Here is a 26,628-nt window from a genome sequence, read left to right as displayed (position 1 = left end):
CTGACGTTCTCTCTTTCTCTTTTTCTCTCTTTCTCTCTCTCTCTCTCTCTCTCTCTCTCTCTCTCTTTCACTCTGCCTTCCTCGTTATGTTTCCCTCGTCGACCGCCCCCTTTTCTCTCTTCTTCAGCGCGTATCGCTCGCTCGGCTCTCTCGGTTACGCGGCAACCAAGCCGAACATAAACTCGGCAGACGTCTCGTGGCAGGTAATATTTACAAACCATGAAACGAGCAGAGAGGAGAGCAGATACAGAGAAAAGAAGACACGGAAACGCGCATGAGAGAAAGAGAGAGAGAGAGAGAGAGAGGGGGGGAGGGAGAAGGATCAAAAAACCGAGACAGAAAGACGCGGCGCGCAAAAACGACTCGCTCTCCATCAGAGCGCGCCATATTCATCCCTCTCCAAGAGTCATCTGCTAGAAACGAGTAGCTTGTCCGAAAACCACGGTTTTTCGACAGGATTTTATGCAAAAGTCCCGAAGAATATCTTTCTCTCTTTCTCTCTCTCTTTCTCTCTATCATCGTCTTTCTCTCTCTCTCTCTCTCTCTCTTTCTCTCTATCATCGTCTTTCTCTTTCTCTTTCTCTCTTCCGCGCGCGAGCTGACATGATTACCAGCAACGACGAATCCATGAAACACGACGATGAGTGCGCGACGTTTTAGGGTCGAGAGTGCGGACGAAATTATCGGATGTGCACGCGTGTGCCTTCGCGCGTGTATATTTCGAGTACGCGAGGAACGTAATAAACTCGGGTGAAAAAAAACGACGAAATTGCACGTGAGATATTTCAAATATACACCGCAGTTCTTTTTTGTTTTTAAAAAATCATATTGGATTGAAATTCGCACTCGATTCGCAGAAAATAAATTCGGATGTAAGGAGCAAGCAAGTTCGCGCGCGAAATTGTTGAAATACGACCAGCGTCGCTCCGAGTTATCTTTGGGCGATAAGCCGCCAAGTCGAAAGAGAGAGAGAGAGAGAGAGATACGCCACGAGGTGGAAAACGTGACCGTCGCGTCGTGAAAGTGAGCGACGCGCCGCGCGGTTTCTGCAGTTTTTATAAAAGAGCCTCCCGCGCGCACGCGGTCGTTAAACCTCCTCATTTTCTCGGCGTAAGACGTGCCGCGCGCGGTGTATGTATGCGCGCGACGTAATGTCGCCCCCGCACTGGCTTCGGGGCGAGCAAACAAAGAACAGCGAACCACCGAATCTCCTCGAGACGAACTAAATAACGAGCGAGCGCGGCGAATTCAGCTCGATGAATTGAAAGTACGCGCGCGACGATTCGTTATTCGTCCACCGCTCGTCGTTCGACTACTACTCGGCGGACGTGCAAACGAACACAACGTCATCGTATAAATAAATAAAAAATAGCGCACTCCGCGCAAACGACAAGCTGAAATGCGCTTCCGTGGTATTATGCCTCGTTTTTTTTTTTTTTTTTTTTTTTGCGTCGTTTATCTTCATCTCATTTGAGACAATCAATGACGCGGCATGTCGAGAAACGACGACGGAGCTAATGGCTCGTTTGCATCATATAATTTCGCGGATAAATACTGAATGACGGGTGAGTTGCTCTCTCCCTTCGAGCGAGAGAGGCGTTTCAGTTTCCTACGTCCGACTTGTCGGAATAACAAGCAACGCGATATGTGTGTTGTCGATAAAATTTTTTACTTTACAAATAATTGAGAGCTTCTCGAAAAAGAAACGCATATAATTTTTTTTTTTTTTGGTTTTTTCTTTTTTGAGAATATCAAGTTGTTTTTATAGAAACGAAGTTGTGTGTATAACAAATGAGTAACATATTTTTGCTCATTCAACTCGTATTTATACTCGCGTATTTTGCGTGTGCAATATATTGCGTATATATTAAAAAACTATATATATACATTAAAAAAAACATCTATTGTAATGTAAGGCAACCCTAAGTCTCCGTGTATTTCTTTTTCGATGGCTGTGCGCGACAGAGAATAACAAAAAAACAAAAACCAAAAAAAAACAAAAAACAAAAAAGAAACAAAAAAATCTGTCACTCTCTCTTTCTCTCTCGCCAAGACAACGCGCCCGAGAGATTGCGCACGCAATCATATCCAGTTTGTCTTCGAGAAACAGGGCGTGTGCGCGACCGAAGGATTTTTCTCGAAAGACGGAAGGAAAGAGCCGCCGAGGCGCTGAGAGAGAGAAAGAGAGAGAGAGAGAGAGATAAAAGGAGAATGTAAGCGGATGAAGGAAAAGACCAGGATGAAACTCCGTGAAGAAGAGATGAGCAAAAAGAAAATGGCCGAGGAGAGCGGGCGACTAGGAGCTGACGCGGCAGAGGTACCAGGCATGAATCTGAAAAGGTATGGGCTGCGTTCACGCGACGATGATTTACGGGCCGTATTAGGTCGATAAGATATCTTCCGGTTCGTTGACCCGGCGGAAGCTTTATTTTTAAGACGCCCAGCAGCCTCCACTTTTGCTCCATTTATCCGTACCCCGCGCTTCTTTCTGCACCGTCTTCTACTTCGATACTTTGCGATGGTGGTACGTCCGTACCTTCGGAAAGGTATCGACATCGCGAGCAAAAAGAATCAACGTATCTCGAGCCGTTAACGCGATTTCTGCGACTTTGCAAGCACCGAGACCGGAATCCGGAAACTCTATAGCGTTCTAGCGTTCTTGGGTCGTACGTTTAAATTTTTCGTCGTCCAGACGGAGAACGATAATAAATATTAAAAAGATTTTTAAAAATAAAGTTTTAAATAGACCGGATGCAATTATACACGTCAATCCAACAAGCATTGAACTCTCGCCGCACGACGCAATTAATTTATTACAGTCTCGATCCGGTCATATCTTTTACATTTTCTTGTAATTAAAAGAAGAGGATCATAGAAGATGCTGAAATCTGAGATCTCGAGACACGTTACTGAATTTTTCACATTTCATCATTTTTTTTTATCTCGTTTCTTTAATAGATAAAACTCCTTCCTCCCCACTAACGAGAAAGGTCACAAAAATAACATTCGTCTTTCTCTTCTCCACGACCTATTCGTTTTTCTTCTCGCGCGTACACCAAAAACCTCCCGCGGTTTTGACACTTGATTAACAATCGGAGGCAAAATCTCCGTTTATCTATTTCTGACCGCGACACACGTGGGGCACGCGGGAAGAAAATTTCTTTCCAAAACGAGCAAACTCAGACGAGATCGAATCCGTGAGGTTGCGCGGATAGACGCGCGCGCGCGCGCACGCGCTGGTGGTCGAGGTTGTCTATTCGTTGCGAAGAGACTTTTCGTATATATATATATATATGTATATATATGTATATATACGTGTGCGGATATACAACCACCACGGCCACTATCACGACGAGGTGAGGAAGCAAACCGCAGGGTTGCAGATAACGAGCGGGCGTGTGAGAGAAGTTTCGCTTCGGGCTTGACGTTACCTGCTCTGACAGTGACGTCCCTGCTAACGACCGCGCCGACGCTGTTGACGGCCAAGCACTTGTATATCGCCCAATGGACGTCCTGCCGGAAGGCCTCCGCCTCGAAGGCGGGAAAGTGTATCGTTCCGTTACCCAGGACGTGCCTGATGCCGTGGATGCTCATTATACTGCCACCGTCAGCCGCCAGCCAGTCGACCGTCGGCTGGGGGTTGCCGCGCACGATGCAGTCCACCCGGCCGCCGTTCACATTTGTGAACTCCACTCGCGACGGCGGTTCCGTCACGAAACTCGGGCCCTGCGTCTCGTACGACGCGTCCGAGGAACCTGCGCACACACACAACGAAAGACATCAGATATGTATAGCGAGGGAAAAGAGGGAGAAAGCCTCTTAAAATGTATTCAATTAAGATTACGCGTCCCACCTTTGCCCCTTTCTCTCTCTCTCTCTCTCTCTCTCTCTTTCTGCTCTACTCTACTCTATACATATTTCTCGCGGATTTCATTCTCCTTTTCATTATTCATTGCGCGCATCGCGCGTCGTTTCCCGCGGGACGTCGTGTAACTTTAAACACCTGAAAATGTCCATCGACCGTTTTCGCGAATTTTCCCTCGGAATTCGCGTCTCTCGCCGAGTCTTTTCCTCGGCCGTATCGGAAGAGATATCGCCCCGGCGTATTATTTCGTAATTCTAACGCGCCATAAATTCACCGAGTATTACGCGAAACAAACAATCAGAAACGCATTAATCACGCGCGCGGCCCCGTCAACGAATGGACACTCTCTCGGCGGTGAATTTTTCGCCGGCGCGCCGATCGAATGCGAAGTAATTTTTCCCCCGAGGAAGGGGCGCGCGATGTGCGTCGGCGGCTGTGCGGAATACGCGCACTGTATCGTCGACGGACATGAACGAAGATAATACGCCCGGCCATAAATCATACATTTAACGCTCTGAAATTCGGCCGTAATAGCTTCCATAAATGGAGCGCATTGCGTCCACCCCCTTGGCCGCGCGCGCCGCCGAAGCCTGTTAACCATTCATCACCCGAGTTATGTTGATTTAAGTAGGAATGCCGGCCCGGTTCCCGATGTATTCTGCATTCCGTCCAGCATTGCTCATCTGGAAGCCGGTTCCAACTACCCGCTGCCCCTTTAACCCTCCCTCCCTCCCCTCCGAGTACAGAATATCCTCTCGCGAAACGTGCAACGAATGACGTGCCCGCTCGTCGCGTGTTTCCACCGTGTGTGTTTTTCTCGCTTGAAATCGCAGTCAAAGATCTCATCGGTTTCGTGATCGCGATTCTGCGAAAACCGCGGACAAAACGCAAACTCGAAACGTGCAAGATATCGCGCGCGATTGCGCGTTTGAGTTGTAAATAAATAAAAAATAAAAAATCCTGAATAAGTAATATTGTTACTTGCGGCAGTGCGAGAAAAGAAACGCGATGCGAAGAGGTTTATACCGGTATGACGGAGACCGCGCGTTGCAGACGCCGTTGCAGGCGCGGATCCAAGGAACTCTCGGTAACCGAAAGAAAACGAGCGAGCTGAGAGTTATTTTGGCGGAATCGCCAATGAGCACTTTCGTTCGCAATTCCCATCCACCTTGCAGCAGCCTGGCGCGGAGCGCTTAAATCTTGATTACTTATCTTCCATAAGCTAAAGCTACGTTCCCGGTAACCGGGGGATTTCCCACACCAACGCGCGAACGTCGCCTCTCGGACGTGCACGTTCGAAGCCGGAAAGTTATCGTTTTCTCGAAAAAGAAAATCGTGGACTCCCACCCATAAAAGCTGTAGTACCCGGCGAAGATTTACTTCCTGCTTTACTCTCGTCTCTTCATTCCTTCTCTATTTCCCTCTCACTCTCTCTCTCTCTCTCTCTCTCTCTCTCTCTCTCTCTCTCTCTCTCTTACCCTTTTCGCTTGATCTCGCTCTCTTCCCAAAGCCGACGGAGTTTCGAATCTTAACGCCGGAGTGTGCACTCCTCCATCGCCGGAATGGCCGGTGCGCGCTGCAGACTTGCGATTGGATATATCTTGCGACCTACATTCGCCAGGAGTAGCGCGCCGCGTAATCATTTCCCCCGCGGAAGGAAGGAAGGAAGGAAGGAATAGGCGACCCAATGTAAAAAGTTAATCCTCATCTTCCTCGCAGAAGTTCCAGCACAGCTTATAATTCCATCGTCGTAGATCCTCCGCCCGTCTCCCTTTTTCCCCTCGTCTGACACGTCGATTTGGCTCTTCACTCTACCTAGAGACTCCCCCGAATTGATACGTGTATCAAAAACGCGATCTATCGTCTTCTTCTCGAACTTCGAATTTTGAGTTGAAATCGAATAATACAAACGTAACGCGAGCGCGCAAACATCAGCAACGAAAGATCAATTATGCGAATTTTCATCCCAATGCTCTATCAAACTTCGTGACACGTGTATCTCTAATAACGAACGAACGCGTTATATGTATGTGTGTGTTTGATTGCGTGAAAAATGAAACGAACGTAAGCGAGCCGGAGGATTAGCTGCCACATCGGATGTGCTCGAAATAGATTGGCTCGTCGAAATAGCCAAACAATAGACGGCGAGTGGAGGGGACGCGTAGAGCTAAGGGTTGCATCTACTCTGGCACGTACTCGACTGCGCACCCTCTTTGGATGCACTCGGTGGGGTCCGAACTGTAGATAGAGAGCGAGAGAGAGAGAGAGAGAGAGAGAGAGAGGAAGTGAGGAAGATGGAAAGCATGTGCGATCGCCACGCCGGCTGTCGCAGGCGATACGCCCTGAGTACTGTACCTACCACTACTATGAAACTCGCGTCAACCCTCGACGTCATCACGAGCGCGGGGGATACCGCCGAAGACGCGCACTTGTGCTTCTTAGCCGACAGCCGGCTGAAGAGACGAGGGCGCGGCGGCGACCAGCCGTATGATGTTTTGTGTCAACATCCTTCGGGAATTTAGTTCTTTAAGGGCGCGTCGAGTGTCCGCTTTTGTTCACGTTCCATCTGGACTATCTCTCTCGATGCTCTTTTGTAAAGCAAGCCCGATATTATTGTCGACGAATGGCGGTTTTTTTGTTTTTATGTCTCGCGGGAATTTATCTTCAGTAAATTGCGCGAGACCGAATCGTGCGAGAATTAAAATGAAAATTTTGTGAAAAAAAGAAAATAAAACGAATTTTTAATACACTTACGTGTATTGTCGCATATGTCGCGGTAAATAACATTTTAAATCCTCAGAGACTCTTATCTTTTTCCAAATAAATAAAGTATCGAGAAATTTTCCTCTCTTTTGAGCGCGTTTAGGTTTGACGAACGGTGAATTTCATTCAACAACCAACGTTTTCCGATGACTAACGCAAAAAATATCGCTTAGCTCACGGAAGCTTTTCCGTCCGCCATTCTTCGGGAATTTTTCGAAAAGTCAGCGCGGGTAATGATGGCGTCGAATAAAGTAGCCGACATCGCTGACTAATTGCCGATGAGCGTAAGGGAGGAGTGAGCTCTTGGAGAGAGCGGCGCGCGCGCACAAAGAGCGGAAGCGCGCCGTCGAACGGAGCAGTCGTCTCTGCTGCGGAATCAACGGTTCATTCAGCGGACGTGCACAATTCTTTCCGGGTGTGGCGATGAGAGAAAGGACCGCGGGGGAGAAAAACAAAAAGAAAAGTTAAGTCTGAAATCTACGCGCGAAAAACGCGCCCGTTGGATGCGTCGAGAGGGAAAGAGCAAAGCGAAACGAACGGATGATGGGGAGGTATATAGACGACGGGTACAGGAAGGGAATCATGAAAAGAGAAGGGGGGAGGGAGAAGGGAAACGCGAAGAAGAGGAAAATGAGGAGACCGGTCTGTGGTTTGTCCGACAATGCAAACCGGCTTTCTCATATCACTCTGTATTGTTTCCATTGTTCCGGTGCGGTTTACGCGTATGCCCGCCCGCGGAGAAGGAGTAGTTGTTAGTCATTACTCCGGGTGCGGAGAAGTCAGAACTCGTGAGAGAGAGAATTGGGGAAAGGGGAGAAAGGGAGAGAGATAGGGTTTATCTGCCTCTTCTCGCGCGCCGATCGTCATCGCGCGCGATTCTCCCGTCCCGCGGGCATAACGAGTAATTTCCGTCGACGATGACGTTCAGAAAAACAAAACGAGCACTCGCATATCCCCCGCAAAAAGAAAAAAGAAAATGCTCCCGGATTCCTAACGCATTACGTCGCGATTGATGCGCGCGTCTCGTCGGGAGCGATAAAAGAATCGCGCGGTGCTTTCATTTCAGTGTGCCGGCATTTATTTTTTTTGAGAGAGAAATAAAAGAGCGCGTTATGTTTGTGAAAAATTGTATTTTTTTTCACCAAGTAATATGTATATTAAATCAAACGCGTATTATTATCAATCGGAATATGCTTCGCAATTTTGTTTTTTATTTTTTTATTTTTTTATTTTTTTTTTATATCGCGTCGAATCGGATCACATGGCGTCAAGCAATTGGCTGATAAATCGGCGTGCGCACGTCTACGTGAAATATCGTTCTGAAGGAATTTCAATCGTCAGTGGAATTACTGAAATGTAAAATGGATAAATGTGCGCGAAAAACCGGTTGATACCAAACTGATATTGCGTAGTATAGTCCTTCTCCGTAACGCGGCGCGAGCCAGCTTCCACAGAAAACCTCGATAAAATACGGGGATAAAGTTACAAAATATTTCGGACTACATTGCAATTTGATTAATTAAAATTTAAACGCGCGCGTCCGTGAAAGAAATTTTATCAAACAATTAAAATAATATTACATAAAAATTAATATAGCACATCTGTGTCAGAAAAAAAAAATGTATACTCGGATATCGCGAAAACTTAAATTAAACAAAGTGCGAGTCGTCGCGACACTAAAAGAAAGAAATTGAGAGAAACAATAACGATTCTCTCTTGGAATACGGTTGAACTTCGCGCGCGCGCGAAACGATTATAATCCCGTGTAAATCCACGTTCCGTTTTGCGCATTCCTGATACCTTAGATGCGAGATAATGTACTAGAGATTTAATCTCCTTAACAATCTCTTCCCTCTAAATCCGATCCAGTCTTCCGCGCGGGATTATTAATCGAAAGTTCTCCGCTTCTCTCCGACCGCATCGATCCTTTCCGAGGCCTTTGAACTTGCGATCTCTCTCTCTCTCTCTCTCTCTCTCTCTCTCTCTCTCTCTCTTTCTTTCTCTCTCTCTCTTTTTCTTTCTCTTTCTCTTTCCCTCTATCTATCTATCGATCTATCTCTCTTTTTCTCTCTCGGCGCGCTTTTACGATTTTATTCGGATTAACGCTTTAACTTCGATACCGAACTCTTGGAAGAACCGTAGTCAACCGGATTAAAATTCTATCCGTGGAGAGCGCAAGCGGGAAAACCGGCTTGAGAAGGATCGAATTTTATTTATGCACTTAACGCGTGCGTCGATTTGCAAAAACGTCGTTATTTTCAAACTTCGCGAGTCTCCGCTAACCCTTTTATCGAACATTCGGCACGGAGAGATGTTTCCAAAAGATCGTTGCCGACGATTTCACAATACAAAGCACGTTCTTTTCATTTTTGTTTTTTACAAGTACGCTCCGGATTTTCAGCCGCCTCAGTCAGCACGGTCGGTGTTGATTGCAAATTAACGACACTCGTTGTTTGTAACGTCTTGTCGCAATAATTTGCCACACCAATTACGGTTGAAAGAACGTCTGCGTAATTAGTAACAAACATTGTGTTAATCGCGCGCGAAAAATTGCATCGAGTTTTTTTTTTTTTTATTTACCGCCGATCTCTTTCCTGTGCTTTTTGCCGTTAATGTGCCTAATTGTTCAGCGTTGCGCGCGATGCAGGAAGCGAGCAAAATTATCTTCGCGTTAAGGCGTAGCCAGTTCGGTCGCGTTAATTACCTGCGTCAGCAAGCGCTTGTCCATTTAATTGAGCTCGTCCTCTTCTCCTCCTCCCCTCCTGAGTATCTGCGATCGACCGTTAATTATTTTGTATTACGGAATAGCTAATCGCGGGATTAGCCGACCATTATATCCCGTCCCTGCAATCTGATTTCTAGTTGAGCAGGTTATCGACGATGTTTTCGCGCGATCGCATATCTACCCCATTCCGGTACGTCAATCTGACGTTGCAAGATTAATGTGTAAGCCTCTCCTCCCATCCTCCCAATTCTACCCCCTCCCCGCTTTGCATTCTTGTTAAAATATAAATGCACTCCAGTAAATTGATCCGTAAATGGTGGAAGGTGATGCGGTAAACCCGGAATGCCTCGTGCTATGCGTGCGTTAACTACTGAACTTCGCACGATAAAGCATTGCCATTAAATTTCGGCCGCGTTCCACGTTATCGTCCGGAAATTTATCCGCGTTACCACATCAGAGATTAGCCACTATCCACAGCGATAGTAGTAGCTGCGCGGACGTGCGCCGTAGGTTAAATAATATTAACGTTCGCCTCGTTCGCGCGCGCGCGCGCGCGATCGCACAAATCGCGCGCGTGATTTTCGCGCGAAGTAATGAAGAATTTTCGCTCGGAACGAGAGCGCGGGTGTTTCAAAAAGTTAAAAATATTTCAAAACTTTTGTTGCAATCCGCGCAAAAACTATGTTTGCAATTAATTTTTGTTAGTGTTTTCGAAGTGCATTCGCGAGTGTGTCGAAACTAGAGGAAAACAAAAAACTAGTCGCAAACTCACGCTCTATATATAATTTACCAATTCATTTTTATTTATAATATATATTATACGTTGTATTCGCGCGTTTTATAGTTGATTGTGATACAAAATTTCGTTCCGTGCACACACACACACACACACACACAGACTAGTTTCTCTTTTCTTTCTTCATTTTAGTTTCGAAATAACGCAGCGGCGCGCGCGCGCGCGGTGTATTTTTCGGTTGGGCAATTCGCTAATTCCGCACGAGAGATACGCGGTTTTTGTTCCGACACAACGCACGACCCTTCCCGTTGCGGCCACCGCGGCTTATAACGAGCGCGAGAGCCGCCTTAAAACAAACGTAAGTAGCGTCATTATTCGCTCGCACCGAGCCGTTATTACGTTAAGTCCGCGCATATTTGCCGCGTGAAGAAAATACAATTACATCGCGATACAGCACGCGCGTTTTAAACGCGCGGTATGACCTCAGTACGGCCTGTTATCAGAAAAGACGCGCTGTGTCTTCCGCGTGAAATTTTCAAAACTATATCGCGCTGAAACATAAATACGCCGGCACACTTTTACAACACGGGTATGAAAGCGCCGAAGTGAATATTTGTTCATGGGGAAACGTGCGCAAACAAATTTTATAACAAACGTACATGCACGTATATCTATTTTCGAAACGCAACCACTAAGTTAATTAAACTACATTTACTCCACGGTAAAAAATATATTGTAGTCGATAAACTATCGAACGTTTTTACATAAATAAAATACGGACGCTTTACATAGTTGGATTATACGCGCCGGAGCGCGATATACGGAATTTCCAGCTATTTACAATAAACCCCGAGCGAATCACGTTTAGTTGTCATATATATTTTTTTCAAACTCTCTCTCTTTCTCTTTCTCTTTCTCTCGAAGCGCGCGCTGAAATCGATCGGATTGAGAGAGAGAAATATAATAAAACGAAAAGTGCGCGCGCGGATTTAATTTGTCGCCGCGTATCGCGCGCTTCACGCTTTACGCACGAAAGCAGATACTTCCTCTTTTCGGCGCATTGTCAAAGGTCAATACCTGAAATTGCTTCGCTTTCGGGTCCGATGCTTTTCATTCGTCATGCCTGCTTGTTTTGTATCCCCATCGCGCACAATTTTCCGCCAGTCGCGTACATTCGTGCGCGCGGTTAAACGACGGTTTTCGGACCGTCGGCTGCGAAACGGTAAAAAGAAAGAGGAAAAATATAAGCGAGCTCGTATTAAAGCAACATGGCGTGTTTCGCAATAAAAAAAAAATAAAATAAAATAAAAAAAAAAAGAAATCAATCGAGCACAGCTCTCTACTCGATTTCCATTCGCATTGCCGTGATTTCGCGCGAACCGATGATGACTGGATTCGAGAAAACTTCCGGATATTTACCGCGAAAATGCGACGAACAAAAGTTCGCTACCTGCATGTTGTTGTGCACGTATTTTACGGTACGTGCGACGTGTGCGTACGCACCATCGACTCGCGACCGTGGAGTTCGGGAGAAATGACCGAATAGCTGATTTCTCGTTGGCGTCGAGATAGTCCGACGTAGTAACCCGAGGCCGTAAATCGGCGATATTTTACAATGGATCGCGTCGACTTACTCAACTGGGAAAGAAACTGTGCTCGAGACAAGCTTCCGGGGATCGTAAAAATCGGCCGTTTTAAGGGAAAATAATCCGAGCGGAGGATTACGCTCGAAAGCCGCGCGTTGTACGTACCGAATAAGAATTGTGCTCTGCGATAAGCTCGACACGTCTCTCGGAACAACGTTTTTCGTCATTTCCATGTAAATTAAGTTCGGAGATGGTAACACGCAAGTTTTGACACTCGGAAAGTTGGAGTTTCTTCGAATATATACCGAAGAGAGAGAGAGAGAGAGAGAGAGAAATAGAAAAGAAGATCCTTGTCCCGCGTATAATCGCTCGAAGGTAACTCGAAACGAGCACGTCAAAAGATTTGATCGAAGTCGGTATCGCTATCCGAGGGTTTTCATTATTATTCCGAGAGCTTCAAGAATTGCCGGAGAGAGAGAGAGAGAGAGAGAGAGAGAGAGAGAGAAATACAGAACTGGAAATAGAGGTCTTCTCCTCCTCCTCTACGACGGGAGAGATCTCGAACAATGAATTAATCCGAAGGTCTGAGAGAAGCGGAGTCTTTACACACAGCAAGTTCGTGTATTCAAGAGAACGAACTCGGATCGCGGCAAGAAGCCATGTTAATTTCCGCGCACTTGGTGGTCATGCGAAATTCTCTCTCACTTCTCTCTCTCTCTTTCGTTCTTCCTCACTCTCACTCTCTCTCTTTGTATTTTCCGCGAGCGGCATCGAATTTTCAAAATTCCTACGCCTCCGAAGGCGAGTTATTCCGACGATTCGATGATTCAGATCGTATTTTGATATACTGTTGATCGAAGCGAATTCCCGCGCGCTTTACCCCCGCTCTTCTCCCGGCACGCAATACCGCACATACCTTTGACAAACTCCCGCCGAAAACATAGCGAATTTTATCGGGCTCGCGTTTCATTTGACAATCATCCCGTTCGTAGAAGGGGGAATATATGAAACAGTCGGATGGTTTTACACGAATACGCTCTTACAGCAAGTTGGAACGTCAGTTTCGATTTGTTCGTAAAGCGGCTTTCGACGAGCGAGCGAACGAGCGGTGGCGAGCGTACGAGAACGACTCTGAGAGTTTCGCTCGCGGATGCCTTAACGATGATTTAATCCACGGCTTATAAATATCGTCTTGAAGGATATAGTCGGGTAAAGGCCTCGCATGGGAACCGCAGTGCGGTTAACGCCATGCGAGTTAGATCCGGAACGCGGTGTATACGCATATACATAAAGCAAAGAGAAAGATAGAGAGATAGAGAGAGAGAGAGAGAGAGAGAGAAAGCGTGCGCGCGCTCCAGCTAACCAAGAACCAGGCCGACAGCAGCGAAACTGCGCGCGGAACGACGAGAAGCGAGCGAGACGAACGCGCGGGAGCAAGACGAAAAGAGAGACGGCGCACTAACAGGACACACCGGTACAAAGACCGAAATGCAAATACGTATTCTGTGTACTTAGGAAGCGGTAGCCCCAGTGAGCCTCATGCATAGAGATTGTACGTGTAAAATCGACCCGCGGCCGTGCCGGCCTTTGGCTCACTCCCTCTCGTGCTCTCTCTCCCTCTCTCTCTCTCTCTCTCTCTGTACTATCTCTCCCACCCTCCTTATCGCTCTGTGCTCTCCGCTCTGTTAACGTGAGCTCGGGCGCCAGTGGATTTGCCGAATTACTGCCCTTTCTTATCTGATCTTTGAAACCGTTGTGTTTCCTCTCCGTTTCGACGCGAAATTAATTCAAAAATTATCGCCGAACAGCAATCGTCGCTAATCTTTTTTTTTTCTCCTCCTCCTCCTCCTCTTTTTCGATTTCGACCTCCGATGATCGGTTGTTATCGAGCCAAATCAAAATGAACTCCATCCGAAAGTGTGTATATTTCGCGCCCGCGCGCAAACAAAACAAAGCTCCGCGATGCGACTGCATAGCCGCGTCGGATGGATATCAAACGGATTAATTCATCGCGAACGATAAAGTCCGGCGTTTAAAATTTAAATGTAATTGCCCGTTACCACTTTCATCGGGCGCGACGCGCGCGCGATTAAGTACCACTCATATTTCTCATGAATAATTCAGAAATTATATTACCGACGCGAGAGGTATCGAAGGTCCGCCGAGGCGTGTATCATCACGCACACCGACCGATATCGTTTGCCGCCCCGACGTATTTGCTTACTTAAATTCTTCAGTGTCAGACATAAAAAATGGCCTACGAGTTGTTCAGACTGGGTCTGTGAGATCCACGTGAGTTTAAGTTTGAATATATTTCCGTAAAAAGCAATATTTTTTCAATTTCTTTTGTTTTTTTTTTATTCGAAAATTTACTTACTTTTCGAAATGCCAACGTCTTGTCCAGACTTGGGTCTCTCAGATCTTTTTCGCGCTTCAAAATTCAAACTTCGCAAAGCTATCGAACGAAGAACTTTGTCAACGATTTCTACCATTGTTTAAGACCTTAAAGTTTTTTTTTCACGGTTTTCAGATGTCGCGCTAAATTAATACCTAGTAGAGACACTGGTTCAAAATTTTTGAGTGGATCTCGGAGACCTACATCTGGCACTGAAGGGTTAATAAATAAATGTGCACGAGAGTCTGCGCGCATCGCGCACGCGCGCGCGAATAGTGACGTGTGTTGCCGAGTGCGTAAAAAATTCCGATCGAAAACGTTTCTTACAAAGAATAAAAAGAAAAGAATCGCGTCATTTCTCGCACTGATATTATTTTCCCAATTTCAAGGAATAAGAAAAAGGATTTGGGATAAACAAAGAACCAGAACGGCGCTTAATTTGCAAAACTTATTATTTTCACGTCAATCTAATGAAAAATTCGAGATTCTCTTCGCGAAGTCGCTTTATTATTTACACGCGACTTCGTTGTCGCGTACGACTGTTAAATAAAGCGCGAAGTTTGCGAGACGATGAATAACCCAATGCGAATACTGTGTGTGCGCGACGAGAAATATTCCACGGTATAATTTGAAATATGGAGTTTGTTGACGTTCAATTACCTCTTAAAGTTTGTAAAAGAATATAGGACGCGGAAGAAGGAGGAGAATCGGGAAGATAAAAGCCAGCGTGCGCGCGCGCGCGCGAGAGAGAAAGAGAGAGAGAGAAAGAGGATCGCATCCGGCGCGTCGCGCCGCGCGTCTTTTGCATGCTTTTATCTCGTTTACGCATCTGCTACCGGATGGGGGTTGCGGAGTAAGGTAGGTGGTTGCTTTCGAGCCGAAGCAGCCCTCGTATAACGACAGCATTCTTGTCTATCACGATGCGCTCCCCTTTCACGATGTAAATGTCCATTTGCGCGACCGGCAACGGAAACCGCATATTTCTCGTGTGTATACTCCGTGGCAATCTTCCAATTTTGAGAACGTCCCTTTACTTTCTAACCTTCCCCTCCTATCGCTACACGCATGAACGTAATCGACTGTCGTTTTTTTTCTCTGTCGAAACGATCGTATTTCGAGAGCGAACAAACGAGCGAATGAGTTCGCATTAATTATATGATATTATATAATATTTACTTAATTATGTAGTTAATTAGTCAGATTAGATGTTCGTCAAAGAACGGTTTCTGATTCGAAGGTGTAAACGGACTTCAGGGCTGATGCGAACGAACTGATAAACTTTTCGCGGTGGCGCGTTATTGTCAATTAGAATTTTTTCATTATATATTTTCAATGTTTTCGAATGTGGAATAATTGAAACTTGATAAAACCAAACGCGTTTTTGTACACAAGAAACCTTAAAATTACACTACAAATTACACGCAAGTTATATCAATTTCCTAAAACTTGTTGCTATACCTCTACAAAATATCCAATCAGTTCAGAGATTCCAATTTAAACTTGTCCTCCGTAAGGCGGAGGTTTCCAACAAAACTCTTATAGCAATAGACGGGATTGCCATTGAACATGTGGGCCCTGAGGGCTTGTTTCTTTATAACTCGAGATCGGCGGATCGACGTTTGTGTCGAGAAACGGACAAACAGAACAATATACACCTCTCTGTCCTGTGCTTTTGTCCGACATTGATAAGAAATACTGGCGCACGTTTATCAAGTTTTATCGTAATCAGCTACGGGAGATACAAAGGAGCTCAAAGTATATCAAGAGAGAGATTGGAACTGATACCAGAGTCTTCATTCCTGTTTTGCACAACTTTTTCGCATGTACGTTCTGTTCCGCGAAACTCGGAAATATTTTAACCTTTGTCCTGACGAAGCTACTACCACCACCACCACCACCAGGTAGGAAGCGTCGAGTGTTACGGAGTTTCGCGAGCGCGCGCGCGAAAGAGGGAAATTGCGTTTCGTGTTGTCCAAATACTATTAGAGCAAACATATTCTGGCGTAACTCTCTCTCCGTCTCTTTCTCAGACACGTTCGATTACGGTAAACATTATTTCTCGCGAAAGAGGAAGAGCGCGACGGAAACTCGTTGGAAAAGCTAACACGCGAATTATTAGGATTCCGCTCTGACAATTGCGGAAGCGTTTAAGACGTGGAAATCGCACGGAGGCGCGCTGTGCTGCTCTCGAACAGAATTTCGTCTCTCTCTTTCTCTCTCTCTCTCTCTCTCTTGTTCTCGAAAAAGGAAAAATACTCCAACTAATTACATTGAGTATATAGTTACATTGTATTATTCGTCTTGTGTGTGTGTGTGTGTGTGAGAAGAGGATTCAAAATTACTGAAATTATTACACACGATGAGTGCCGATTATACAAATATATTACACGTGTATAATATGTAATTGCGAATGATAATTTCATGTAAATAAAAGGGAGAGAATCTCTCGCATTTTCGCCGCGTCATAATCTCTGGTACTTATTTCATTGCGGGGAGAGAGAGAGAGAGAGAGAGAGAGAGAGAGCAGCACAATGATAAGTGCCACGACGGTACGTGCGCAACACATCGACCGCCATTAACATTTCGGCGAAAACTTTTCCGCGACCGGGCTGACAGGCTGCCAGCGCGCATTTCGCATGACAGTGATTTGCTTTGTGGTCCACGTCGAATGAATTTGCGGCGTTCGTCGCCGCAGGCGTGTGCGGTTTCATATAATTACGCACTTAATTGCTTATATTGCGAGTGGCCCCCGTTGATGACGGAACCATCATCTCTGACCGCCGTATGTATTAGTTCCGCGTTGCCATTCGCAAATTGACGCTCCAACAAAAGCTCTCATATTCTGTTACGCGGCGCGTTGCACACAAGTGGGCGAACGCGCGCGCGTCGCATTACCGGTCGCTATTGTTGAAGACAACTAGGATGTAATTATGTTTGATTGTTTATTGTCGAGTTTAACTCGGTATTGCCTATCATCATAGTTGAAATTTAGCGAAAATTTCGTCGTAAATGTAGTTCGGTCCCATCCATCCTCCTCTCCCGCAGTGAATCGTGATATAATAAACGTATAATGCAATAAATTTCTTTTTTCGCCGATATGCTGAAAATTGTTTGTTCGTGCGTGTGAAAATCCGAGCTATTTGTTTTACACCTAGCGCGTATGTCATGCGCGCGCGTTTAAGAACCGACAATAACAAATCGCCACTTCGGAGAGAGGACGCGCGTTATCGCCAGGCGCAATTACGATCGGCATGATTATAACCGCTGCATTGTCCTCGTCACGCAACGCCGACCATTCGCGAATGATGCGTGGCACATATTTCAGGCGCGGACCATTAACGTTCCGTGCGCTGCTACACAAAATCGTTCGTTTACCGCGAAAATGGGATGCGCGGCGAAAATATCGCGCGAAGAGAAAAGAAATCAATTCGATTCTCGCGCGGCGGAATCAAACCCAGGAGGTAAGGAGAGAGAAAAGAAAAGCCGGAAGAAAATAGAGACAAATCTAAAAGTAAGACGTAAAAACGCAAGAAAAGCAGTCGGAGACAGGATGGTTCGTTCGTTCATTCAGCGGGACGCAATTTCGATTCCCTGAAAGCTCCCTCGGAGCTTTCTCACGACGGAGCGCCGCGGCTAGTGACTAAAGTTTCTCGAGAAGAGTCTTACGTGGCAGTCGACAGGTGGATAGAAGCTTCTTTCCCGGCATACCAATTACGGGGGTGGAACAAGTAATTGTTTGTCCGTATCCTTACACCGGAGCGTGAAGGGTAAGACCCAATACTCGTGGACGGGACGCGAGCGCGCGCGCGCACGCTTGATGGTAGTGGTTGTGACGTTGCCGTTGATGGTGGTGGTCGTAGCGGAGAGGTAGTTAGGTCGGGAATAGTAGTGCAGCAGTAAGGTTGATTGTGGAAGGCGATAGGGAGGGTAAAGAGAGAAGAGAAGAGAGAGAGAGAGAGAGGATGGAACGGAGAACGAGAAAGAGAGATCGCGAGGAGGGGGTGAAACACGGGGAGAATGGCGCGCTCGGTTGAACGACACGGCCGCACGTCAGGAGTGGAAGGAGAGACGAACTCGAAACCCCTCTTCCTCCCCGTTCCTTCGCCAACCCCCTCGACTAATGAGACCGCGCGGTTACATCAGAGGCCGGGGACAAATTGAAACGTACGAGCCTAGAGGGGCCAGAAACAGAGGGAGCGACCTCCTAATGCGTGACTATGAAACCTCACACCATCTCGACATCCGCAGCCCGTTAACACCGTTTCTCATCCTCCTTCGCCGCGTCTCCGGAAAGCGCGGCAATTCTTGAATTTTACTTCATTATTCCCGAAGACACGACCCCGAGCGCGGCGAGAAAAGTACCGAGGGGGAGTGTCGCGGTTGACGCCGACGGAAATCTCGCGGGAAATTATGCAATGGGAACTAAACTCGCGCTTGATATCCCAAAGCTAACTTTGAGATAAGACAGAGAGAGAGAAAGAGAGAGAATGTACTGTTACATTTAATTTTCTTGCATTACGTAGTTATCGTATTTCGTTTCTCCTTCGTTCTTGCGACGTTTCAATTCGCGCGCGCGCGCGCGCGCTTTTAGGAAAACTAATCGCTAACGTAATTTACTCGCTTCAAGTGGCTGCTCTCACGATCGACGTTTCTTCTTCGACGAGTACGTTAACGTCCGAGACCTTAGTTGTTAAGAGAAGCCCGGCAAAGTAAACACGATACTCTCAGCCCGCCCTCCCGACAAACGTTACCCCGCCCCCTTCTTCCATCTAACTCGTGAATCCTCTAACGGTCGTATACTTATTTCTTCGTACGGCGTTAATTAATCCTCTCGCGCGCGTCATCAAACTTGCATCCTCGGGTCGGACAACGCCGCTCCCTATTTCGCGGACGAAGGCACACCGACGACTCGCTTAACCGTGAAGTTCGGTTATCGACGACGGGAGGAGCGACGCGAGCAATACCGCAATACCGCGCGGACGACAACGTACTTTGGCGGAAGGCAGAGTCGGAAGCCGCTACACAGGCAATAAAGCCAGCTAGACTAGCTCGAGCAGGTAGTAGATTACGGCGGCGGCAAGTACGACAGTACAGGGGATGGTCGTGGTGGTGGTGGTGGTGGTTTGGGGGGTGCGGTGATAGTCGGAGAGCGAGACGTCTACGCTGTACTCGCGTACACGTTCTCGCGTGGGGGGAGGCACGCGAGAGAGGGCGAATAGACGTCGGGGGAAGTAGAAAGAGGGAGGAAACGAGAATGGATGCGGCAGTCTAGCATGCAAAATGCTGCGTCGACGTTATCACACCGCCAGAGATTAAGGGGCTGACGCGGTGGATATCGGGCGGCGGCGGCGGCGGTGGCGGCAACGGTGGCAGTAACGGCGATGGTCTTTCGTTTCTGTTCCTATTCTTCGCACACTCTGCTGAGTTTCACTTGGCAGACATCCACGCGCGCATCCACCGTCCTTATTGTTCTCCCTCGACCCGTTACTTACGCCTTGCAACGCGAACGCGGCCCGTCTTGTTCTCTTTCTCTCTCTCTCTCTCTCTCTATCCGCTTCGCTCGCACGTAAACCTCTCGCCTTTTTCTTAAACGCGGCGCATATCTCTTTCGCTTCGCCGGGACGTTTTGCGGGAAGAACCTCGGCGTATTAGATTGTTAACTGTCGGAGAGAGATAATCAATCTTGTCCCGCGGTGACACGCGTCACGCAAGCCACGTAATTCAACCCCCGTCGTGAGGGGGAAAATGCCGTCAACCTCGGCAATACCTTATCGTCCTACATTTCGCCGCGTTTAACTTCGATTGGCGTGTACTCGATACTAACGACCGATACAAATTTCTCATCCCTAGTCTCTCCTCCTTCGCGACGTCACGTCCTTCTCTTTCTCTTCTCGCACGGCTAAGCCATTACTTTATCGGCAATTTCGATCTTCGATTTTTTCTCTTCTTTCCGTTCGACTGCCTCGAGGACTGTCGCGGATCCGAAATCCGCACCGTATACGACGCGCTTAAAGGATCTTAAACGGCGACGGTATTCGCGTTATCCTCTGTTCGATCTGCTTCCGGCTCACTCGTTAAATTCTCCCTTATATATATATGTATATATTTCGTTTCAGCCTCGCGAAATTTCAACTGGCGGATATCCAGCCAGCTAGCTACCTGCCGTAGCGTCGTCGTCGTTATTGTTCGCCATCTTTCAGCCACGTTTTATTACTGCCTGGTAGTGATTCTCCACCCCTTAGCTATACCTAAACCCACCACCACCGCGCAGGGGATCTTTCTTATTTTCCTCCTCGTCATTCCGTACCTCGTTCAGGTTACTCCCTCGGGCGCAACGTCTTTTAACAAAGCTGCAGCCGCCGTCGCCGCCGCCGCTGCACAGACGTAGCTGCCGTAGCGCGATACACGTTAAGCCGTTCAAACTGGAATTTATTTACGCAACCGCTTTCGCAACATGCGCAAGAGAAACTCGGTTTCGAACTCCGCCGCTGCTTTTCTTCTCTCTTCTCTCTTCTCTCTTTCCCTCACTCTCCGCGGACACACAATTCTCAATTCTCAGCGCTTCGAGTTTATTTTATCAGAGCTTGAATATACTCCGCAAAATAACTTTGTGTCACATTATCCCCGCTGTATCCGAAGTTATCTCGTTAAAGTTTATCGCGCGCTTTTTTTACGTCGTATTTATTTATTAGAGGATTTTTTCTCGTAAAAATACCGGTAAGCGAGCGAACTGAATTAAAAATGTTTAAAACAAAAATACGTTTTTGACGCTAACGATAAATGTAAGGGCTCTATTGCGCACAAAATAAACATAATCGCACGAGACCATTTGGATCAATAAGCATTAAGTTGCCATAGATCCTTCCCCCTACATAAAAAAATCCATGAGTACCGCGAAGTGCGCGTTTTGATATCGAATATCTATATCGCATCTATTGTTGCCTCTTTTCTGCGTTGCTGATTGGTTAGCTGGTTGATCGAGTCGAGTCGAGATCGAAAAGGTAAAATCGAGAGAGTAAATAATGACGAAAAAGCGATTTTGAAAGTTCGTTGTATACGTGGAGAAAATTAAAAACGTGTGACTAAAGTAAAGTCACGTAACAAGAAACAGTAGAAAAACACGTGACTAAAGTAACGTAAACTAAGGAACTGTAATTTATATTATGTATAACATTAAATAATATATATTATACATATAATTTATTATATATTCATAATATTATACTTTATATTGTATTATATACATACTACAGTAAAGTCACTGACCTCGGCCGCGCGACCTTGGCGGGGTCACTGACCTCGGCCGCGCGGCCTTGGCGGGGTCACTGACCTCGGCCGCGCGGCCTTGGCAGGGTCAGTGACCTCGGCCGCGCGACTTTGGCGGGGTCACTGACTTTGGTTACGTGATTACGGTATATATATTATACACATATATATATGTGTGTATTATATATAGATATAGAATATTATATACAATATATATAATATTCTTTTTTCTACTCCTTCCTGTCACGTGAGTTTAGTTGTTTTTCCATTTTTCTCTCTCATTATTTTTTGATTTTGATTTTCATGGGTTATTTTTGACATCTCTCTAATGTGTATTATATTTTTGGAAAATGTATATATACTAGCTGTCATAGTGATGACAGGTTGTGTTCACTGACACAAAACGTTAAAATAAAAACAATAATAGCGTGCGCGTAGCGCGCGCCTGTGTTGCGCTAGTTTACATAAAACTGTACTAGATACTTATTAGAAGTCAAATGGCCTTACGTTATGCGCATGCAGCTTTTTGCAAATTTTATGTGCGATGGTTTCAAGAGAGTTTAATATATATATATATATATATATATATTGAATTTATTTATTATATTTTTATTATAGTTTTATTTATTAACACACTACATATCATTTTGATCAACTGTTAAAAAACTGACTTGAGCTGACTCTTCTCAAGAAATCTTACTTATATCGGTTTAATCATATTTCCGTTTCATGAATCTCGCAAGATTGATTTTGATTGAACTTGATTGTCACATTTATTCCCACGCTCGCGCGCTATTATACAGAACGAGCGAGGGGAGAGAGAGACGGTGTGTACGAATAAGTTTCGTCTCGTCGCGCGCGCGGCCCGACTACATCATCGACTCAAACTAGTACTCGTGGAAGGACATGCGTCAGAAGTGCGCGATATGCACGGCAGTCACGTAGGGAATTGAACGTTCCGAGACGACGACGACGTTCTCATACCGGAGGACGATTCAGCAGGAACGTTCGGGGGAAATTTCGCACGCTCCGCAGAAAGCGCGAAACTAAACGAAGCGCAGATAAACGAAATATCTCACGCGTTCAAACACTCCCCTCATTTCTATCTATCTGTCTGTCTCTCTCTCTCTCTCTCTCTCTCTCTCTCCTCTCTCAATCCCTTTAATCGTACGCGAAACGTCTGTATCCCGCCGCGTTGCGCATCGCCCCCGACTTTGTTTACTTAATTGCGCAATTCAAACGCGAATTATAAATTTTACGCAGATCCACAAAAATAAAAAGACAAAAAATCCGGAGATTCTCGAAGACTCTGTCTCTCTCTGTTTCTCTCTCTCTCTCTCTCTCTCTCTCTCTCTCTCTTTCTCTCTCTGTCTTTCTCTCTCACGTTCCACAGGGAGTTGATAGTAAACGAAGCGTTTAATCTCGTCGGTCGACGAACCGACTCGACGACCCTCATTGGGAAAACCACGGAGCGAATAGGAGACGAAACCGTCTACGAAGACGTCTGCATTTGCGCAGAAGTAGAAGACAGAAGTAGAAGAAAATGCGGGGCACGGGATGGAAAAACACGACGACGCGATGCACGGCACTGCTCGAGTTTACAACAAGAAAGACGTCTCTTTCTCGATCTCTTTTTTTTCTCGCTTTGACGTGGTGCTTTCTCGTTTATTCTCCGCGACGCGGGCGGAAAATAAAAGAAATGATGAAGAAAAGAGGGAAGATCAAGCGAGCTAGCGCGCGACAGAGGGGAACGGCGGAAGAAATAGAAGCAAAATATGAACGGAATGAGGAGAAGGAGAAGGCGGGTGAATAGAGAGAGAGATAGATAGAAAAGAAAAGAGACCGTCGTGAAGTGCAACACGTCTTGGATGGGGGCACGGCACTCGTTATAGGCCGCGATACACCGGCGAAAAGACGGAGAGACGAGAGACCCCGTTGAAAAACGGAGCGTCGAAACGAGCGCCGTGGCAAAGTCGCGATGCAGAGCGGAGGCGAGCGAAGGAGGAGGTGGGGAGTGACGGAAGAATGAAACGACGAGGCTTGGTTTCAGCTCGCGGTTGATAGGGTTGTATTGTGGTGGGTATGACGGCGGTGACCCGACGTCGACGAGCGCGTTTTCTCGCAGGCGCTCCTCAGAGTTTTCCGCCCGTTTCCTTCTTCTCGCTCGTTCTCCTTATCGCCACCCTCCACCCCATACCTCGCCGCCGTAGCTTCTTCTTCTTCTTCATCTATCCTCTATCCGCTTCGCCTTTATTCCAGACTTCTTGCCGTGTCCCCGCAGGCTCCGCTATCCCTAAACTAAATACTGCCGATGACAGGCGGCCGCGAGGATTTCGCGAGCATCAGCGCGGGTGAGAAAAAGAGAAGCGAACGAAAGAAATATCTTCTCATCGCGGGGAAACTATGACTTTTCCTCTTCCTTTCCCGTTCTTCTGCATCGCTTTTTCATTCTCGTTTCTTTTATTTCGCTCGTGTGCGAGTAGTTCGCTGCGTAATGCGAAATACTGCTTACTACCAAGTAGGAGAAAAGAACGAACGAATCAGAGCGTGTCCCGGCGACGCTCGCGAAACTACGTCGCAATATCACGAGATGAAATACATATTTAATATATATTTGTACATTCCGTGTACATATATATATTTTTTTTCAATTATAATTAATTTAACTTTGCGTTATGATATCCACGTTTTACACGTGAAATTTTACACTCCACATATTTGTCGCACGCTTCGTTAGGACATTATCGGAACCGAGAGCGGGTAATTAAATTCTTTTCACATAAGATGAGAACAAATGCGAAAACAGAAGTAGCGCGAGCGAATACAATAAAACAGCTAAAAACCGCGAATGCTAAACAATCCGTCGAGCGTGAAATTTAATTAAACCGCAAGTGCGCGCATGCGCGCGAGCGAGCGAATCGTCATCGTGTTCAATTTTATCGAACGAGTTTAGTTCGAATCGGAAGCACAACCGAAGGTGGTTCCGAACACCGAAAGAGAGAGAGAGAGAGAGAGAGAGAGAGAGAGAGAGAGAGAGAGAGAGAGAGAATGACGCCGGGCTATATAACAACTATTACTACTACAATGACTGCGCGAGCGAGTGCACGACGCACCCCGGGGGGCTTAACCTCAACGGCTCATAATTGCTTTCCGATTAGATACCGTCGCGCGTTCCAATAGCGTTATTTTCAATTCCGCACGCTACGCTTCGCGGCCAGCACGCAGCGCGTATCGACAGCTATACCGAGAGGCAAATTCAACAGGCGGCCCGTGTATACGCGAGAGCTCTTTGTACACTTTTCCGATTAATAGGACGAGAGAAAGAGAGAGAGAGAGAGAGAGAAAATACGGGAACGGCTGACCACGCACGCGACCGTCCACTTCCTGGCCAACTCTCTCCCTCTACCTCGCACCGACGCGACATGCGACGTTGCTTCCTTAAAAAAAAAAACTCCCTCGATCAGCTAAAACATTTAAATTTATATATCCCGTCTAATACAAGTAAAACAGCATTATAAAAATACCATTATATTGTTTTTTAATTTTATTTTCCCCCTGGCTTTTGCAACACTTTTGTCGCGGCAGAAAGCGACCTCGCAAATACGCGCTAAGTGGTTTTTAAATAATTGTGTCGCTGTATATAAAAATTACTACGGATTAACAAGAAAAAAAATCTCCGGTAAAAACCAAAAAGAGCAAACCAAAGCAAACTACTCTTTAGCGCGACTTTGGCGACATATTCGTGCTTGACTCGCGGATTTAAAATCATTGCGGTGAACTCGAGAACGTTTATGGCGTCTCGAAAGGCACGTCTTGTCCCGCTGTCCGAAGGAAAAGCGATAAATTGACCCGTGTAAGCGACGGTTTGGCGCATTCCATGTCGTAGATCCATTGTGGTCCGAAGGATTACTCTCAGCGGTTGAATGGCCGGCGGTCGAGAAACGTTCGCGGACTACTACGCTTTACGCTGAAGTGCGCCATTAATTACGCCCACCGTAATTAAACATTTGTGTCGAATTATCTTTCTTGCCAGTGCGAGGAAGAGAGAATGTGTGTGTGTTTGTGTGTGAGAGAGAGAGAGAGAGAATGCGCGCGCGACGCCTTTGTGTCGATACAGCTTATAATCTTATTCCGCGCAGAAGCTAATTTAATGTACGTTACGTAAAAGTTTCGCTGGAGAAACTAAACGCGGCTGTTGAGCTTATTTCACGTTGACGGATTAAACTCCGCCGAGGGGAAATCTTCTCTTCGAAAAGATCTTTTGTGGTATATCACTTTGATGCAGTTTGTGATACGCCACGTATATTCGTTCGTCGCGGACAGAAGAAAGAGAATAAAAAGGATCACCATTTTTCGAGAGACGAGATTTCTTAAACATCGAAATCCTATTATTCGTCTCTCCGCAGAAACGTCGGACAGTTTCGAGAAACGTAATGTCGAAATGTAAAAAGTTAAACCCGTGGGATTTCGACCTCTCGCCGCTTCTACCGTTCGAGATATCTCGGACTGGGAGGACAGAAAAATGGTACTGAAGCACCACTGCTTCTGCAATATTTATCAAGTATGACTCAAGAAAAACGGGAAGGAGCCGGACGTAGATTATTAGCGAAGAGCTTGCGCGCGCTCCGACAAGCACGCGCCTCTCCATCCTCTCTCGCCCCTCCGCGCGCGCATTCGCTGCCCGATTCTCTCTACGTGGCTACTGAATAAACACTTTGATTTATGCGACATCGTGCACTCGATAAGGATAAACTCCCGTATAAGGAAAAGGAGTGAAGATCCTGGAGAAGAGAAGAGAAGAGAGAAAGAAGACTTCAACCATTTCGATGGTACGCAATCCGGGAGATTTTTCCGCATTTCTTATCGTTTTCTTCGTTCCGCTTCGACCTCTCGACCTTTTCCGTAATTTCTCTTCTTCCGTTTCTATCTACTTTTCTTTTCTCTTTCTTCTCGAGTAAATAAAAAAAATGTTCCCATCCTAACTGATAATGCAAACGATATTTCAAGATGACGAGACGCGAGTCTCGTTGTGAAAACTTTTTAAACGCGCGCGCGATTTGCGATAAATAACATTTTGCGGAAATTGATCACTGGCGAGAGGAATTTCGGAAATTTGCGATATGTAACGTCGCAGATGGAACATATAACTCGACAAGGAGCGCATCCGGAATGTATGTACGCGCGTATGTATGTAATATATATAAATTTAACGGGGCATAAATTTTCTCGTGCGGTACAGTGCGCAATATGCGAACGTGATATACATGTATGCGTGCGTTGCACGTGCGCGTG

The 26,628-nt window shown here is 46.3% G+C and overlaps 1 protein-coding gene across 7 annotated transcripts in view; it reads right to left on the bottom strand.

Moving 5' to 3' along the window:
• LOC109857036 (Down syndrome cell adhesion molecule-like protein Dscam2) overlaps positions 1-26,628 on the bottom strand; it is an 87,733-nt gene that overhangs the window by 58,027 nt on the left and 3,078 nt on the right. For 5 of the 7 annotated variants that reach the window (XM_020432917.1, XM_020432916.1, XM_020432915.1 and 2 more), the window contains exon 1: positions 3,432-3,614. The exons of 1 other annotated variant lie outside the window; for it this stretch is intronic. In XM_020432917.1, coding sequence (XP_020288506.1) covers positions 3,432-3,594 — 163 coding nt within the window. In that variant the 5' untranslated portion in view covers positions 3,595-3,614. Of the gene's footprint in view, positions 1-3,431; positions 3,756-26,628 lie in introns of those variants that run through there. One more of the 7 variants, XM_020432913.1, reaches the window with a different exon arrangement.

Source organism: Pseudomyrmex gracilis, unplaced genomic scaffold (assembly GCF_002006095.1).
Source record: "Pseudomyrmex gracilis isolate BER0280 unplaced genomic scaffold, ASM200609v1 scaffold_141, whole genome shotgun sequence".
Taxonomy (NCBI): domain Eukaryota; kingdom Metazoa; phylum Arthropoda; class Insecta; order Hymenoptera; family Formicidae; genus Pseudomyrmex; species Pseudomyrmex gracilis.
The sequence above is the reverse complement of the archived record's forward strand: the minus strand, read 5'-3'. Positions and strand labels throughout refer to the sequence as shown.